Consider the following 16,258-nt stretch of genomic DNA (forward strand, 5'->3'; position numbering starts at 1 on the left):
TTCTGCTTGTGACTTTTTGAGGGAATTGTCCATTTTGCCTGAATTGGTGAACGTAAAGATGTTTGGAATTCTCCATAATTCTTTCTAAGTTTTCAGTCTCCGTCATTATTTTCAAGTTTTCATTCCCAATATTGGTAAATTGTATCCTTTTTCTTATTCTTGCTAGAAGTTTTATCAATTTACTGATCTGTTCTTAAAAAGTCAACTTCTGGCCCGGCAGTGGTGGTGCACGTCTTTAATCCCAGCACTTAGGAGGCAGAGGCAGGTGGATCTCTGTGACTTCGAGGCCAGCCTGGTCTATAAGAGTTTGAGGACAGCCAGGGAGAGCTACACAGAGAAACCCTGTCTCAAAAAAAAAAAAGTCAGCTTCTGGTTGCATTGACTCCTCCCTCCATTTTATAGTTCTCTAGACAACCTGGGGCCCATGCATGCTAAGTTAGTGCTCTGCCCCAAGCGGAGACTCCCTCCCCAGCCTTGCTTTGTGGGATTGCTTGACGGTTGCATTTGTTGCTATTGTGTGTAAATGAGGGTGTGTGTATTGGGGGAGCATGCCACAGTGCATGTAGATGCCAGAGGACAACTTTCCTTTCACCTTTATGTGGTCTCTTGGGCTTGAACTTAGGTTGCCAGGATTGCATGGCAAGTGCTTTTACTCAGCTTGCCAGTTTTGGGAATATTTTACTGAGTACTAAATAGTATGAATAGAAAGTAAGTGCTGGTAGAGTATATTTGGAAAATTGGATTCCTGTACTTGTAAGTGTAGGCGTTTGGGTTAGCCTAGTCAAGAGTTGAGTTTCAGTTCTTTGCAGAGGGTACCTTTGTGTATCATTGGCTTAATTAAGTTCCCTTGTTACTTGGCTTAAAGTCATAGTTGGAATGTGGGAAAGTTCCTCAGTTTTCCTGACCAGCTCTGGGCTTTTGTTTACTCTGTGCCTCTGTGGTACCTGGAGCATGCTATCCCAGTGACAGTTCCGAGCATTTTCCACTCTTCTTATCCTTAATGACAGCTTCTCTTGTGCCATGGGGTCTAACTGGACTTGCTGCCCCTCCAGAACCTTCACAGTTTTAGACCTTAAGGGAGAGAATCTGGTTTGGACTCTTTTTTTTCCTACACTAGAGGTTGCTCCAGCACCTGTATTGTTTGCTCATGCTAGCCCATGTTCATCCAGTTTGTTAACAATTTTAAGGACTGGAGAGATGGCTTAGTGGTCAAGAGCATTTGTTGCTCTTGAAAAGAACCTGGAGGGGCTGGGGAGATGGCTCAGTGGCTAAGAGCATCTGGCTGCTCTTTCAGTCGTCCTGAGTTCAATTCCCAGCAACCACATGGTGACTCACAACCATCTGTAATGAGACCTGGCGCCCTCTTCTGGCATGCAGACATACAGACAGAACACTATACATAATACATAAATAAATCTTAAAAAAAAAAAAAGAAAGAAAGAAAAGAACCTGGAGAGGAGAGAGATGGCTCAGTGGTTAAGAGCGATGACTAATGTTCCAGAGGACTTAGGTTCAATTCAATGTGCACTGGTGTTTTGCCTGTATATATCCTGTGTGAGGGTGTCAGATCCCCTGGAACTGGAGTTACAGATAGTTGTGAACTGCCATGTGGGTGCTGGGGATGGAACCTGTGTCCTCTGGAAGAGCAGCCAGTGATCTTAACTGCTGAGCCATCTCTCCAGCCCGATTTTTATTTTATTTTATTTATTTATTTATTTTTTTTGGTTTTTCGAGACAGGGTTTCTCTGTGTAGCTTTGCACCTTTCCTGGAGCTCACTTGGTAGCCCAGGCTGGTCTCGAACTCACAGAGATCTGCCTCTGCCTCCCGAGTGCTGGGATCAAAGGCGTGCGCCACCACCGCCCGCCGATTTTTATTTTTTAAACATTTCAAATGCATGCCTTTAATCCCAGCATTCAGTGGGCAGAGGCAGGTAGATCTCTGAGTTTGAAGCCAGCTTGGTCTTCAAATCGAGTTTCAGGATAGCCAAGGCTACACAGAAATCCCATCTCAAAAAAACCACTTATAAATAAAAGAATTAATTCTGCTATACGAACAAACCAATTTTACATTCTTTTTCACATGTTTTTATGGTGTAATTTCTTCATTTGTTCTATTACAGAAGAAACCATGTTTGTAGCCTGTCTCTCCTAAGAAGGGCTTACCTTTCTTGGATTTGACTTTTTTTTTTTTTTTTGTGGACCAGGCTGGCCTTGAACTCATGAAGCTCCTCCTGCCTCTGCCTCCTGAGTGCTGGAATCAAAGGTGCACACCACCGCTGCCTGGCTTTTTCTTGGATTTGAGATTGTTTAGTTACTGCAAGTCTTTAGTACTCTACTCTGCTGACGACAAGAAAATTGTCTTTTATGGTTCACCCAAGTTTTCTATTGCTGTTGGTGTTAGGCTGCAGCAGGTTACTTACCAGCTTTCTGTAGTCGAGGAAGAACTCAGTTACAGCAAAACTTTAGGCAGAATTGGTCACAGTCTTTTCTGGGATTGCAGTTTGAATTCTGACTTTTTTGGGGGAGGAAGGTTGAGTTGTCTTCTGATTTAGTTCAAGGAAAGGGTCAGGCTGGTCAGATTGAAAGTAAAGAGAGAAAACAATGCCTTACTTGGCCTTGGATTGCATTTTCCTCTTAAGAGCCCTAAAGCTGGGTGGCTCTGTAGAAAAGGCTGGCTCTGAGCTGCCTCTGTCTCCAGAGTGCTAGGATTAAAGGTATTGGCTACCTTGTCTGTTGCTGACGTTTCTTTTTTAATCCAGTCAATTTCTAGTCTCGGATGAGGTTTATATAGTCCGGATATCAATTCCTTAAGATGAATGATTTGTACACATTTTCTTTATATGTATGCACATGTGCATGCCACAATATGCATGTGGCGGTCAGAGGGCAATTTATGGGACTCTAATCTCCCATCATGTGGGTTCTGAGGATTGAACTCAAACTGTGTTTACGCATTGATTCATCTCATTGGCTCTTGAGTTGCTTTTTGACTTTGTACGTTAGAGTCCTTTGTACACAAATATTTTAAAATTTTTTTTCTTTTTGTTTTTTTTTTTTTTCAAGACAGGGTTTCTTTGTATAGCTTTGGAGCCTGTCTTGAAACTCAATCTGTAGACCAGGCTGGCTCCGAAGTCACAAGATCCGCCTGCCTCTGCTTCCCGAGTGCTGGGATTAAAGGCGTGCACCACCACTCCCGGCAGATATTTTTAATTTTGATGTCTGATTTTTTTTTTTTTTTTTTTTTTTTGAGACAGGGTCTCATGTAGCCCAGACTGGCCTCCTGCTCTTACAGAGCTGCCTGCCTCTGCCTCCTGAGTACTGAGATTAAAGATGTTTTAAGTAGGCTTTCAAAAGACAAGGGTTTTCACACCTGAGCTATCTCCCAAGTCTCCCCTCCACCAGATTCTGGATTTTGGATTTTTCTGTGTAGTTATTTTATGGGTTAACTTGTCTCACGAGTGTGTTCATTTACAATACTCTTTTCCTTTTTTCTCTTTCATAAAAATTTTTGTATGTGCTAGTACTTGGAGAGCCCTGAAGAGGGCGTCAGATCCTCTGGTCAGATTGTTGTGAGCCTCCATGTGGGTGCTGGAAATCAAACCTGGGTTCTCTGGAAGAGCAACAAGTGCTATTAATTGCTGAGCCATCTCTCCAGCTCCCTCTCCATAATTTCTTTTTTTTTTTTTTTTTGATTTTTCGAGACAGGGTTTCTCTGTGTAGCTTTGCGCCTTTCCTGGGACTCACTTGGTAGCCCAGGCTGGCCTCAGACTCACAGAGATCCGCCTGGCTCTGCCTCCCGAGTGCTGGGATTAAAGGCGTGCGCCACACCGCCCGGCCATAATTTCTTTTTAATTATGTGTATTTGTATATATGTTGCTGGAGGCAGAACCTGGGACCTCTCATGTTGTATGTAGCATTAATTCACACCTCAGCCCATAAATGTAGTTTTATTATGTGTGATAAAATTGAACTCTTGAGAGGAGAGATACTGCAGGAAAGGGATGTTGACATCATGATGGGAGGATGTGCAGAGATGATGGACCACACTAGTGGAAACCCATGAGCTGTGGACTGGTGGCTATGGAGCCCCCATGGGACTGGACTAGGCCCTCTGGACATGGAAGACGGTTGTTTGGCTCGAACTGTTTGGGGGACACCCAGGCAGGGAGATCGGCATCTGTCCCTGATGCATGGGCAGGCTTCTGGGAATCCGATGCCTGTGGTGGACACCTTGCACAGCCTTGGTGCAGTGAGAAGGGGCTTGGACCTGCCTAGGCTCCCTGAGCTGGGCTCTGCTGACTCCCCATGGGAGACCTCGATTTGGGGGATGTGGGGATGCGGGGTGCTTGGGAAAGAGGGCTGGGGGTGGGAGGAGGGACATAATTTTGGCATAGGTAGAGGTAGCACGGTGTTAGAGAAAGATTGTGCACTCTTTTTGGTATTACTCCATTTTTTCTTATAGGATGCAATATTCCACATGTTGTTGAGGTTACTTGATAGATTACATATATAAAATACAGTGCCTTTCACTTAAATGTTAGTTTTTTATTTCAGTCCTCTTAGAGATCTGGGCTCTTTTAAAGAAGTAGATTTTTATCGTGTAAGTTAACTGGGCATATTGGGTAATAACTTGTGCTGTTTTTCTCCTACAGGTTTACATGTGGCACCCATAAAAGATGAAGCTGAGAACACGGAAGGCTTCTCAGCAATCCAGTCCAATCCAAACACAGCGCACTGCCAGAGCAAAAAGGAAATATTCAGAGGTTGAGGATAGCTTGCCTTCAGGAGGAGAAAAACCATCAAAGAATGAAACTGGCTTATTGTCTTCAATTAAAAAATTCATTAAAGGAAGCACGCCCAAGGTAATACATTAACCTCACACCTACATAAAAACATGTTTAGGTTGTTTTCTCTAAGCATATAGAAGATAAATTAATATTAATAGAGCCCATCTTAAGGGCTATACACATTTTGGTTTTATTTTCAGAAATATTACATGGGAAGTATTTAATGAAAGTTCAAGACATTCCACTGAACTAATGATAGCTTTCTATCATGGTTGTGTTTTTGAGAGGTATTTGCTATGTAGCCCAGTCTAACTTCGAACCAAGGGCCGTCCTCTGCTTTAACTTCCTGAGTGTTGGGATTATAAGTGTGTGCCACTCTACCTCTAGCTTTTGTTTTTCAGCATAGTATTATAGAAAGCAAAAGAGGATTTTCTTCATTCTTTTGAATTATTAAAGAAAACAGATTTATTTGGCGCAATAGGATGAGCATTGGGCATAGCAAGAACAGAATAACTACCTGCAGCTGAAACAATGATTAAAAGAAAGAAGGGCTTGGATAGTTTCTACATTGATATTGTGGGTTTGTCTTAAGCAGTTTTAGGAAGTCAATTACTCTTCTAAGTCTCAGGGAAATTGGGATTGGTGCCAAGTGCTTAGTCTCAGAATCATTTTCAGACTAGATGGTGCAAAGTGGAAAATTGGTCTTAGGAACTTATTATTTATGATGGAGATTTTATTATGACTGTATATGAGTTTATTCTGTTTTTTGGAACAAGTATATTTGAAAATAACAGTTTTTTGGCTTCTTCATAGTGATAGATTTGGTTATAGGTAACAAATTCTTTGAGGTAACCCCACCCCGACCCCCAGGCAGGGTTTCTCTGTGTAGCCCTGGCTGTCCTCAAACTCACAGAGATCCACCTGCCTCTGCCTCCTGAGTGCTGGGATTAAAGGCATGTGCCACCACTGCCCAGCTGAGATTTTTATTTTATGTACATGAGTGATTGGCCTATGTATATATATGTGTGTGTGTGTATATATACACTACCATGTACCCATGGGGGCCATAAGAGGACATTGGGTACCTTGGAACTGGAGTTATAGACAGTTGCTAGCTACCATATGGGTGTTGGGAATTGAACCAGAGTCCTCTGGAAGAATATTCACCGTTCTTAAACGGAGCCATCTCTCTATCCCCTTAATTACCTTTGAAAGCTCCTTTTTTCAGTTATGATCATATTTTCAAATACTTACAGCTTCAGCAAATGACTGTTGACTTCTCCCTCATTTCTATTTTTGTTTCTTACATTTTGGAATTTTTATTATTCAGGGTCTCAGTATGTAACTCTGGATGTTCTGGAACTCACTCTGTATAATAAGCTGGCCTCAAACAGATTCACCTGCCTCTGCTTCCCGAGCACTGGGTCTTTTTTTTTTTTTTTTTTTTTTTCTCAGCAATATATATTTTTTATTTTACAATACCATTCAGTTCTACATATCAGCCATGGGTTCCCCTATTCTCCCCCCTCCCACGCCCTCCCCTTACCCCCAGCCCACCCTCCATTCCCACCTCCTCCAGGACAAGTCCTCCCCCGAGGACTGTGATCAACTTGGTAGACTCAGTCCAGGCAGGTCCAGTCCCTTCCTCCCAGACTAAGCCAAGTGTCCCTGCATAAGTTCCAGGTTTCAAACAGCCAACTCATGCAATGAGCACAGGACTTGGTCCCACTGCCTAGATGCCTCCCAATCTGATCAAGCCAATCAACTGTCTCAACTATTCAGAGGGCCTGATCCAGCTGGGAGCCCCTCAGCCTTTGGTTCATAGTTCATGTGTTTCCATTCATTTGGCTATTTTTTTTCAATAATTGAGTAAAACTGAAATTTATTATATGCCACAGTCGTCCTAGGGACCTCCATGCTATGTATATATAGCCTCTATGGTTCTATGGGTTGTGGTCTGATTGTTCATTTTATATCTAGAATCCACCAATGAGTGAGTACATACCATAACTGTCTTTCTGGGTTTGGGTTACCTCACTCAGGATGAGCACTGGGTCTTATTGTGTAGTCCTTGCTGGCTTTGCACTCCCCCATGTAGATTAGGCTGGCCTTGAATTCACAGGTCTGCCTGCCTATGCCTCCTGAGTGCTAGGATTAAAGCCATGTGCTAGCACCCATAGCTCTTCTCTCCCATTATTTGTCCTTAACAAAGTAAGTGGAATCCTCAGTGTGTTTCAAATCCAGATTCTGGCCCAAAGACTCACCACTTCTCTGACTTCAGAATTTTGAAACTGCTAGCAAGAACACACAGGAATTATTTACATGTAGCCTTTCTGCCTTTAGATTTCTAATATATATTTGAAGTGAAAGCTTCATAGTTTTGATGCATAATTTTAGTGAAATGTTGAAGTATTTATATCTCAACAGTAAATCCATATTTATAGATCTAATTATGATCTACAGAAATTTTTTTATATATTATATATGCAAAACAGCTTATAGATGCAGATACACATTACTGAAGTTTGAGCCCAGGGCATCATGCAATCTAGGGAAGCACATTACCACTGAGTCCTACCCTCAGCTTCCCCTTCCTCCTGCTGTAGCTCAGGCTAGCCTGGTACTCAAAGCAGTCCTCCTGCCTCAACTTCCAGAGTCATGGGATTGTAAAGAGCCACCACACCCAATGTTTAACTCTCAATATCATAATGGACTCTGGTCTTTTTTGTTCTGTCATTTCTTTTAAAGATGATCATAAAGCTTTAAATTAATTTCATTTCATGATTCATTGATAGATTTGTGTCCCCTAATCTAAAAAAACATTATTAGGTCATTTTTGTGTTTAAATCCAGGCCACCCTGGAACTCTATATAAACCAGGCTGCCCTGATACTCACAGAGATCCCCTGCCTCTGTCTCCTGAGTCCTAGAATTAAAAGCATATATCATGCTTTCCCAAACAAAAAGCATGTTGCATTTATGTATTTCCTGCTCTGTCCGCTGCGTTATGCATGCCCATTCAGCATTCTATTATTCTCTATCAAAAGAAACTAAGATTCCTTGAAGAAATGTTTTGTATTAGGCTTTGGATAGTAATATTGTTTGTTTGTTTGTTTTAAAATACATTTTATTTATGTATTTATTCACTTAGTTTCTCAAGACAGGATTTTTCTATAGCCTTGGCTGTCCTAGAACGCTATGTAGATTGGGCTGGCCTTGAACTCACAGAGATCCAGCTACTTCTGCCTCCCAGGTGCTGATATTAAATGTATGCGCCACCATGCCTGACCTTGAATTGTAATATTGTAATTCTTAGAATGAAATAACTCATAATACTATAATAAATATTTTTATTACATTTTGTTTATTATGTGCACGTATATGCACATGTATAGGTATGTATGTGCCAAAGCACAGGTGTGAAGGTCAGAGGATAACTGTGGGTTCTCTCAGCCATGAGAGTCCCAGGATCCAACTTAGATTGGCAGGTTGGCAGCAGGAATCTTTACCTGCTAAGGCATCTCACTGGCCCAGGACCATAATAAGTAGGTCATCTTCTCTCCTCCTTTTCCTTCCTATAACAGTTTCATGTAGTCTAGCCTCACCTCAACTTCTTTATGTATCAGAGGATGACCTCAACTCCTGACCCTCCTGTGTCTACCTCCAAACTGCTGGGATTACAAACATATCACCACACCTGTTTGGGCTGCTGGGGATCAAAGCCAGGATCTTGTTCATGCAAAATAACATGTTTGTCTTTTTGAGACAGTTTCTCTAGCACTGGCTGACCTAGAATATACTATGTAGCACAGGCTGGACTTGAACTCTCAAGCAGTCTTGATTCAGTCTCTAGAAGTGTGGAATTAAAGGTATGAGCCACTACACCAAGGTTAGTAGGTAAATTAGTAAGTAGAGAAGGAAAAATTCTTCTTCACCCCCATCCACACATGGTTCCCCAGTTAGTATCTGTGGAAGAGACTTACTCTTACAGCCGTACCTTCCTTTGAATCAGTTTTGTTTTGATTGTACCCAAAGTACAGATTCATTAAAAACATATTTATGTCTCTTATGTCTCTTTATACCTGTGCTTTCTTTTTTACTGTGTGTTTTTCTTAAGTTGAGGTCTTGGGCTGACCTCAAATTGGTGCTGGTGTTTATATGTCTGTCCACCAAGTCTGACTACTGTGACTGTGTGTGTGCTCTGTGAGAAGTCTCGGATAAGATAGATAATAAAGTTGGCCATTAATTCAGAGCATATTGTAAAACTCAAGAGTTTCAAGAGTATATAAAATTTAAATGTCTTAGAAAATTTGGGTTCGCTGTCTGTGGTTCACACCTTTCATAACCGAGGAGGCAGAGACGGGCGGATCTGTGAATTCGAGGCCAGCCTGGGCTGCCGAGTGAGTTCCAGGACAGGCTCCAAAGCTACAGAGAGATCTCTGTCTTGAATCTCCCCCTTGCCACCCCCACTCCTCCCCCAAAAAAGAAAACTCGGCTTCTGGGGACGCTGGTGTTATCGTGTAGTACAGCTACATTAACACTTCAACATTGCCAGTCTCTCTTCAGTGTTAATTGCATTTTGTTTCTTCAAGATATGAAAAGCAGGAGAAAAATATTATGTATTGTATATTTTATTTAAAATGAAAGGCAGAATAATGCTCAATGAATTTTTTCCTATTATATCTTAAGGAAGAGAGAGAAAATCCTTCGAAACGGAGTAGAATTGAACGTGATATAGATAATAATTTGATTACATCAACACCAAGAGCTGGAGAAAAGCCTAACAAACAGTTGTCTCGAGTAAGACGGAAAAGTCCAGTCAATGGAGGTTTGTTGAAGTTTTGACTCTATCTTCCCTTTAGTTGTAAGCAGAAGTCCCTCCTCACCTGCCATGGCCTTTGTTTTGAAAACCTGCTTTGAGGCTAGGCATGGTGGCCTGTGCCTGTAATCATAGCACTCAAAGGGCAGGAGGGTTGAGAGGTCAAGGCCAGGCTAGACAGCAAATCAAAATACTATCTCAAAAAGTAACAACAAAACATTTAGAACCATTTTTCCTTGTTTTTATAATCTGTTTTTGTACTGAGTATTAATTTAAAGCATCAAGTGAAATTCAAAATTATTTTCCTAAATTTCTTTACTTGAATTAAAATGAATACAGGCAGGATACCAAATTTATATTATTTATTATACAATATTTATGGACTGGGGCTAGGAGGAATGTACCTTAGTAGTAGTGTGCTTGCATAGCTTCCTCGGTTTCCAACACCAAGAAAAGGTATACGCATCAACATCATGACAATTTAGTTGAAATTATGTACAAAAACGGGTTGTGGATCAAACTATATTAATTTAGCTGTCATTCACTAGAAATAGATGTCAGGAAAAGTTTTATGAAATAGCTAATGTCCCAAAATGTAAACAGCAGGAATCTTGTGTCTGAGTATTGGAATTGTAACTTGTTGGCATGCTTACAGGATTTTTTTCATTTTCTGTTGTTCCGTGCTGCTTTGAAACCTTTCAGTCTATTTAACTTTAGGTGTAAATCAACTTTGAAAAATACTAATTGAATGTTAAAATTTATAAAGTATATACAATAGATTAAAATCGTTTGATTTATAAGAAGGAATTTGCCTCAGGATTTCTTTAATAAGCACTTAAGAACATTAATGTTAGTCTGCATTAAATACATTTTAATGTAAATACACTAAATCTTAATATATAATGTAAATACATTAAAAATGATTTACAGCACAAACTCTGAAATGCAGTATTTTCTAGGATTACTTTTTTTTTCTCTCTTTCTTCCTTAGAAGCTGGTAGTTATGAAATGACAAATCAACATATAAAACAAAATGGGAAATTAGAAGATAATCCTTCCTCAGGTAGTCCTCCAAGGACTACATTGCTGGGGACCATATTTTCCCCTGTCTTCAACTTTTTTTCACCAGCAAATAAAAATGGTAAGTAAAAATCATTTAGATTTTTTACCTATTTTAGATAAGTAAGCTTTAACTATAATTTAGATTTTAAAACTATAGTTTTATGGTTTAATCTAGATCTTTAAAAATCTTTTTGAGGTGGGAAATAGTGGCAGATCTCAGAATTTGAGACCAGGCTAGGTCTACACAGAGAAAGAAGAAAGAAAGAACAAAAACAAACAAATGAAAAAAACTTTTGGTTTTCTTGGTATATTTTGTCATAGAGGAGATGGAGGTGAACATTAAAAAGACACACCTGACTGAGCTTGATAGCTGGAAGGGCATTGGTTTCTTTTGCCAGATCAAACAAACAAAAATGGAGAGTAACACTTGAATTTGGTAGCTCTATACTATTGAGTCAGAAGAATAAAATGGGTAGTTAGAGGTGGCACAAGTGTAGCAGTCTATGAAAATTTTATTATGAAAGGAAAAGAAGTCACATAGTCTGAAGAAATGTTCTGTATTGTTGAGACCAAGCATATCTTTATGCCTGAGGAAAGGAAGGTCTGTTAAGGGGTTGAAGGTAGAGGGTGAGAACTGCTAGAGGCTGTTGGCTGATCTGGGGTCAGAACAGTAAGGAACTGACCTGACACAGTAGAGACATGTTCTTCCTGAGGCTGAGGGGGAGAGGCTCTGATGGAGAGTATAAATGTTGGCAAAGGGTTACACTCTGCTACGTGGCAAACTAGGACATGGATAATTGAGAGGATGTGGGCAGTAGTCTATGGGAGATGGAAGCAAAGAGCCACATAGTCACAAAACATTAATCTCAAAGTAGTAGTGCTTCTGTCTTTTAGTGGAAAGTCAGTTAACTGTTAGCAGCAATGGAGATAAATGTATGGTGGAGCTGGAAGAATGAAAACTTTGGGGATGGGTTTCAGGCAAAGACATACTTTTAGGAGAGGGTTAACTTTAAAACAGTAAGGGAAGAGCATCATATAAGGAGATTCAGAAACTGGACATTGATTTTATTATTTTTGTTTAAAATTATACTTGAAGGATTCTAGAAAGAAACACTTGGTATAATTTCACAGTGGGAGAAGAATTAGGTAACTATTCTATGTTACTAAAAATGGAATTTTATCAAGAAATTAATCTTATGTCTTAAAAATTAATCTATGTCTTTTAAAAATTATTTAATCTTGGGTCTTTTAGTAAAAAGATTCTCATGGTTAAGGGAACATTTAGCCCTTTCTTGGATGACTTTTCTGTGATTGAAAATTTAGTTGTGCTCCATGAATAGAATGTTTAGTGTATTTGAACTGTAAAGGTGGAGAGCTTTTTGGGGATAATGAATGTTTATCAAATGACTCACACAGTACTTTAATGGAAAGTTCTAAATCATGGTTGTTATTGACTTAGGGAGTGTTCTGAACTATTTGAGAACTTAAGGAAAACTTTGTTCATAAATATTATTGTAGCTATGCCTGGTGGCATATATTGTTGGGAAGCTGAGGCAGGAGGATTGAATGTTCAAGCTCTGACTGGGCTGCTTAGTGATACCTTACCTCAGAAAGTAAAAGGAGACTAGGGGTGTAGTCCAGGGGCAGAGGGCTTGCCTAGTATGTGTGAACCCCTACGTTCAATGCCTAGTATTGAAAAACAAAAACAACAGAAGCCTGTAATAATCTTATTCCCATTGTTTAGTGGATTTTTATATTTATTTCAAACAATTGTACCCTCAGTTTTGTTTTATATGGTCGTCATCCAAATAAATTGTAGTGCTGATCATATTTAACCTTTTTAATATTTGTGGTTTGAAGTGATGCATAGTTTACTGATGGACAATTTCAGGAACGTCAGGCTCGGATTCCCCAGGACAGGCTGTGGAAGCCGAGGAGATAGTGAAGCAACTAGACATGGAACAGGTGGATGAAATCACTACCAGCACTACGTCAGCTAATGGAGCAGCTTACTCAAATCAAGCAGTTCAAGTGAGGCCATCGATAAATAATGGTTTAGAAGAAGCAGAAGAAACAGTTACTCGGGATATCCCACCTCTTACAGGTGAAGAAAATACCCCTTTAACACAACTTATGAATAGTTCTAAAAACACAATATTTAATATTTTTTCTTAAATGGCCAGATCGAATGCTTAAGTTTTTCTTCCTTGAAGTTAAAAAGGCTGAACAAATTTTGTCCCCAAATTCTATGATTATACCAATAGCCTTAGACCCTTAAGACTGAAGTCCCTGTATATAGAGAGGCAGTCTTAAACCTTTACATTTGTTTGATTCATAAATGGAGGCCCCCTTGCCCAGAAGAGATCTTCCCCTATTCCAAGCTTTGCAGCTTAATCTTAGGTCCTTACAAAGTTCTAACATAATTGTTACATTTCTGTGCTAGTTGCCATTAAAATGTGGAACACATGATATCTGAATTTATTACTTCTAACTACTGTGGTACATGTTCATAAAAAGTACAAGATGAAATTGTTTTCTGCCATTTTTTGTTTGTTTTTGAGACGGGGTCTCATTATATACTCCAGCTGTCCTGCTGTGAGTATATACTCAGAGATCCACTTGCCTCTGCCTCCTGAGTGCTGGAAAAAGGTGTGTCTGCCGTGTCTTGTTATATTTAGCCATTTTAAGAAGTGAAATATGGGACTAAGGATGTGACTCCTTTGGTAGAGTGTTTTTCCTAGCATATGATGAGGCGTGGGTTCCATCTCCATCACTAAATATCACGTAAACTAAATAAAATTATGAAATTTCTATAAAGTACAACCCAATAATGCTAATACGAAGTTTTAAAAAAAAGCAAAATAGAGGAAAGATATGATTTAAATTGATCAACTAAAAGTAACATACCCCAAACTTAATACTGAGATTAACAAGCACATCATTAATATCTTAAAACAGAAGCAGGGTAAGAAAGCAGAAACAGGTGGGGATACCTGTGAGTTTGAGACCAACCTGTTCTACATAGCCAGTTCCAGGACAGCCAGGGCTACATAGAAACCCTGTCCTGAAAAAAAAATAAAAAAGATTGTGAGTTGATAGTTCTTTTCATAGGGGAGGGAGGTTGAGACAGGGTTTCTCCGTCTCAACCCAGGGCTCAAAAGCCCTGGCTGTCCTGGAACTTACACTGTAGACCAGGCTGGCCTCAAACTCATAGAGATCCACCTGTCTCTACCTCGTAAGTGCTGGGATTAAAGGTGTGTGCCACACCGCCTGGCTATTGTTTTGACATTTCTTCTTTTTGTTTTTTGTTTTTTTCCTAGGTAGGGTTTCTCTGTGTAGTTTTGGTGCCTGTTCTGGATCTCGCCCTGTAGACCAGGCTGGCCTCGAACTCACAAGGATCCACCTGTCTCTGCCTCCTAAGTGCTGGGATTAAAGGCGTGCGCCACCAATGCCTGGCTGTTTTGACATCTCTTAATGATAAAAAGCATTCAAGTTTTTTTTTTCCCCTAGCTTTTTAAAATGTATAGTACATTATTATATCTATCCCCGTCCTGGCACAATAGCACATGAGAACTTATTTTTGAAACTGAGACTTAGTACCTGTTGGTCAATTTCTCTCCTAACAGCCACATAGTGAGCTCACATGCTTTTCTTTGCATCTGACTCATTTTACTTAACACAATGCTCAAGTTGCATGTCTGCTCTGAATGTTTGGATTAGTGAACTACATAAAGAGTGTTCATGGGTCTTAGATTTTACATATATTTGGCTTGTTGTCAGCAGGTATTCATTGACAACCTATATGTGCATGGCTCACTCTCTTAGTACTATCGCATGTAAACTGTCCAATCAGAAATGGTTGTTCTGGTTTGCTTTTTATTGCTGTGATGAATGTCATGAACAAAAGTGGACCCAGGTGGTGGTGGTGCATGCCTTTAATCCCAGCACTCGGGAGGCTGGACATTCCTACACTAATTGTTAATCAAGAAAATGCCCACAAACTTGCCTGAAGGACAATCTGATGGAGGCATTTTCTTAATTGAGGTTTCCCCTTCTAAAAGGACTCTAGCCGGGCGGTTGTGGCGCACGCCTTTAATCCCAGCACTCGGGAGGCAGAGCCAGGCGATCTCTGTGATTCGAGCAGCCTGGGTTACCAAGTGAGTTCCAGGAAAGGCGCAAAGCTACACAGAGAAACCCTGTCTCGAAAAACCAAAAAAAAAAAATAAAAGGACTCTAACTTGTATTGATTAACAACAAATTAATTAGCATACTTTTTTGTTGCTGAATATTATTTTCTAATAAATAGTAGATTTCTTCGTAGCTGATAGACATCTTAATCCTACTAGCCATGTTGTAGTTTGCCATGTCATTGATAGCAGTAATTAATTTCCTTTGGATATAGAGTTAAATCTGTTTTACTGAATTTATTTTTAAGTGATCTTTATTAATTATATCTTTAATCCAAAATATACAGGGCCTCAAGAAGCTCTTGTAAAAATGTGTGCTTTGTGGGAAGTTTCAGATGAGTGAAAGTAATCTTTCTTTTTTCTTCTTCTTCCTAAATAGCACCAGTAACTCCAGAGAGTGGTTACTCATCAGCCCATGCAGAAGCCACCTATGAGGAAGACTGGGAAGTATTTGACCCGTGAGTTGTTTTCTGGTTATCAAATATTCTTTCTTGAACAATTTTCAGCTCATGATGAAACCGAAAAAATTATTTTTGTCTAGTAGAAACCTTACTTAAATGTTGAGTTTCAACTTTTTTCCAAGTAGGCAGTGTAACATGAATTGCTAAGTGGTCTTATTATAAATAGGGAAAAAAAAAACCTGAGCCAGATACTGGGGTGAAAGCTGAAAGATCAGAGAAACACAACAAGGAGGGCCATGTTCTTACCTCTACGATATCCTTAGCCTCGAGAGAGAGAGAGAGAGAGAGAGAGAGAGAGAGAGAGACAGAGAGAGAGAGACAGAGAGAGACAGAGAGACAGAGAGAGAGAGAGAGAGAGAGAGAGAGAGAGAGAGAGAGAGACAGAGACTTCCTGTTTACTCACAACTTATATACTTTTCTCTGCCCAGACATCAATTCCTGGGATTAAAGGCGTGTGTGCTTCCCAGTACTGGGATTAAAGGTGTGCCACCACTGCCTAGCTCTGTTTCCAGTGTGGCCTTGAACTCACAGAGATCCAGAGGATCTCTGTCTCCCAATTGATAGGATTAAGGGTGTGTGCCACCATTGTCTGGCTTCTCTGTGTAATCCAGTGGCTGGCTCTGTCCTCCAATCCCCAGGCAAGTTTGTCAGAGTACACAATATATTACCACATGGCAGTACATAGCAGAATACTCTCTCATGATGTTGGGCAGAGAACTCCATCTCCCAATCGTTCCTATGTACTCATGAGGGCAGACAGCTGATGTTCTGCATTGTCTAGGCTTTATATTTTCTTAGTACTGTGTTTGGTAGTCTAGGTATATTAAATGCATTTTTTAAACTTAGGTTATTTTTGTCTAAACATGGGAGATAATCCTGTGGTATGAGCTTGACTTGTGGGTGTTAATACTCTAGTAAGTTTTGAAGACATTAGTCTGTGTAC

General features: G+C 40.0%; 1 protein-coding gene across 4 annotated transcripts in view; it reads left to right on the forward strand.

Annotated features, from left to right (window-relative positions):
* The window catches only part of Ctdspl2 (CTD small phosphatase like 2), a 54,177-nt gene that overhangs the window by 9,315 nt on the left and 28,604 nt on the right, over positions 1-16,258 (forward strand). For 3 of the 4 annotated variants that reach the window (XM_037205172.1, XM_028878728.2, XM_037205171.1), the window contains exons 2-6: positions 4,653-4,862; positions 9,476-9,614; positions 10,597-10,746; positions 12,559-12,771; positions 15,234-15,312. In XM_037205172.1, the coding sequence (XP_037061067.1) occupies positions 4,677-4,862; positions 9,476-9,614; positions 10,597-10,746; positions 12,559-12,771; positions 15,234-15,312 (767 nt within the window). In that variant the 5' untranslated portion in view covers positions 4,653-4,676. The remainder of the gene's footprint in view (positions 1-4,652; positions 4,863-9,475; positions 9,615-10,596; positions 10,747-12,558; positions 12,772-15,233; positions 15,313-16,258) is intronic. The other variant, XM_028878729.2, reaches the window with a different exon arrangement.

This window comes from Peromyscus leucopus, chromosome 4, assembly GCF_004664715.2.
Source record: "Peromyscus leucopus breed LL Stock chromosome 4, UCI_PerLeu_2.1, whole genome shotgun sequence".
In the NCBI taxonomy this organism is placed as follows: Eukaryota; Metazoa; Chordata; class Mammalia; order Rodentia; family Cricetidae; genus Peromyscus; species Peromyscus leucopus.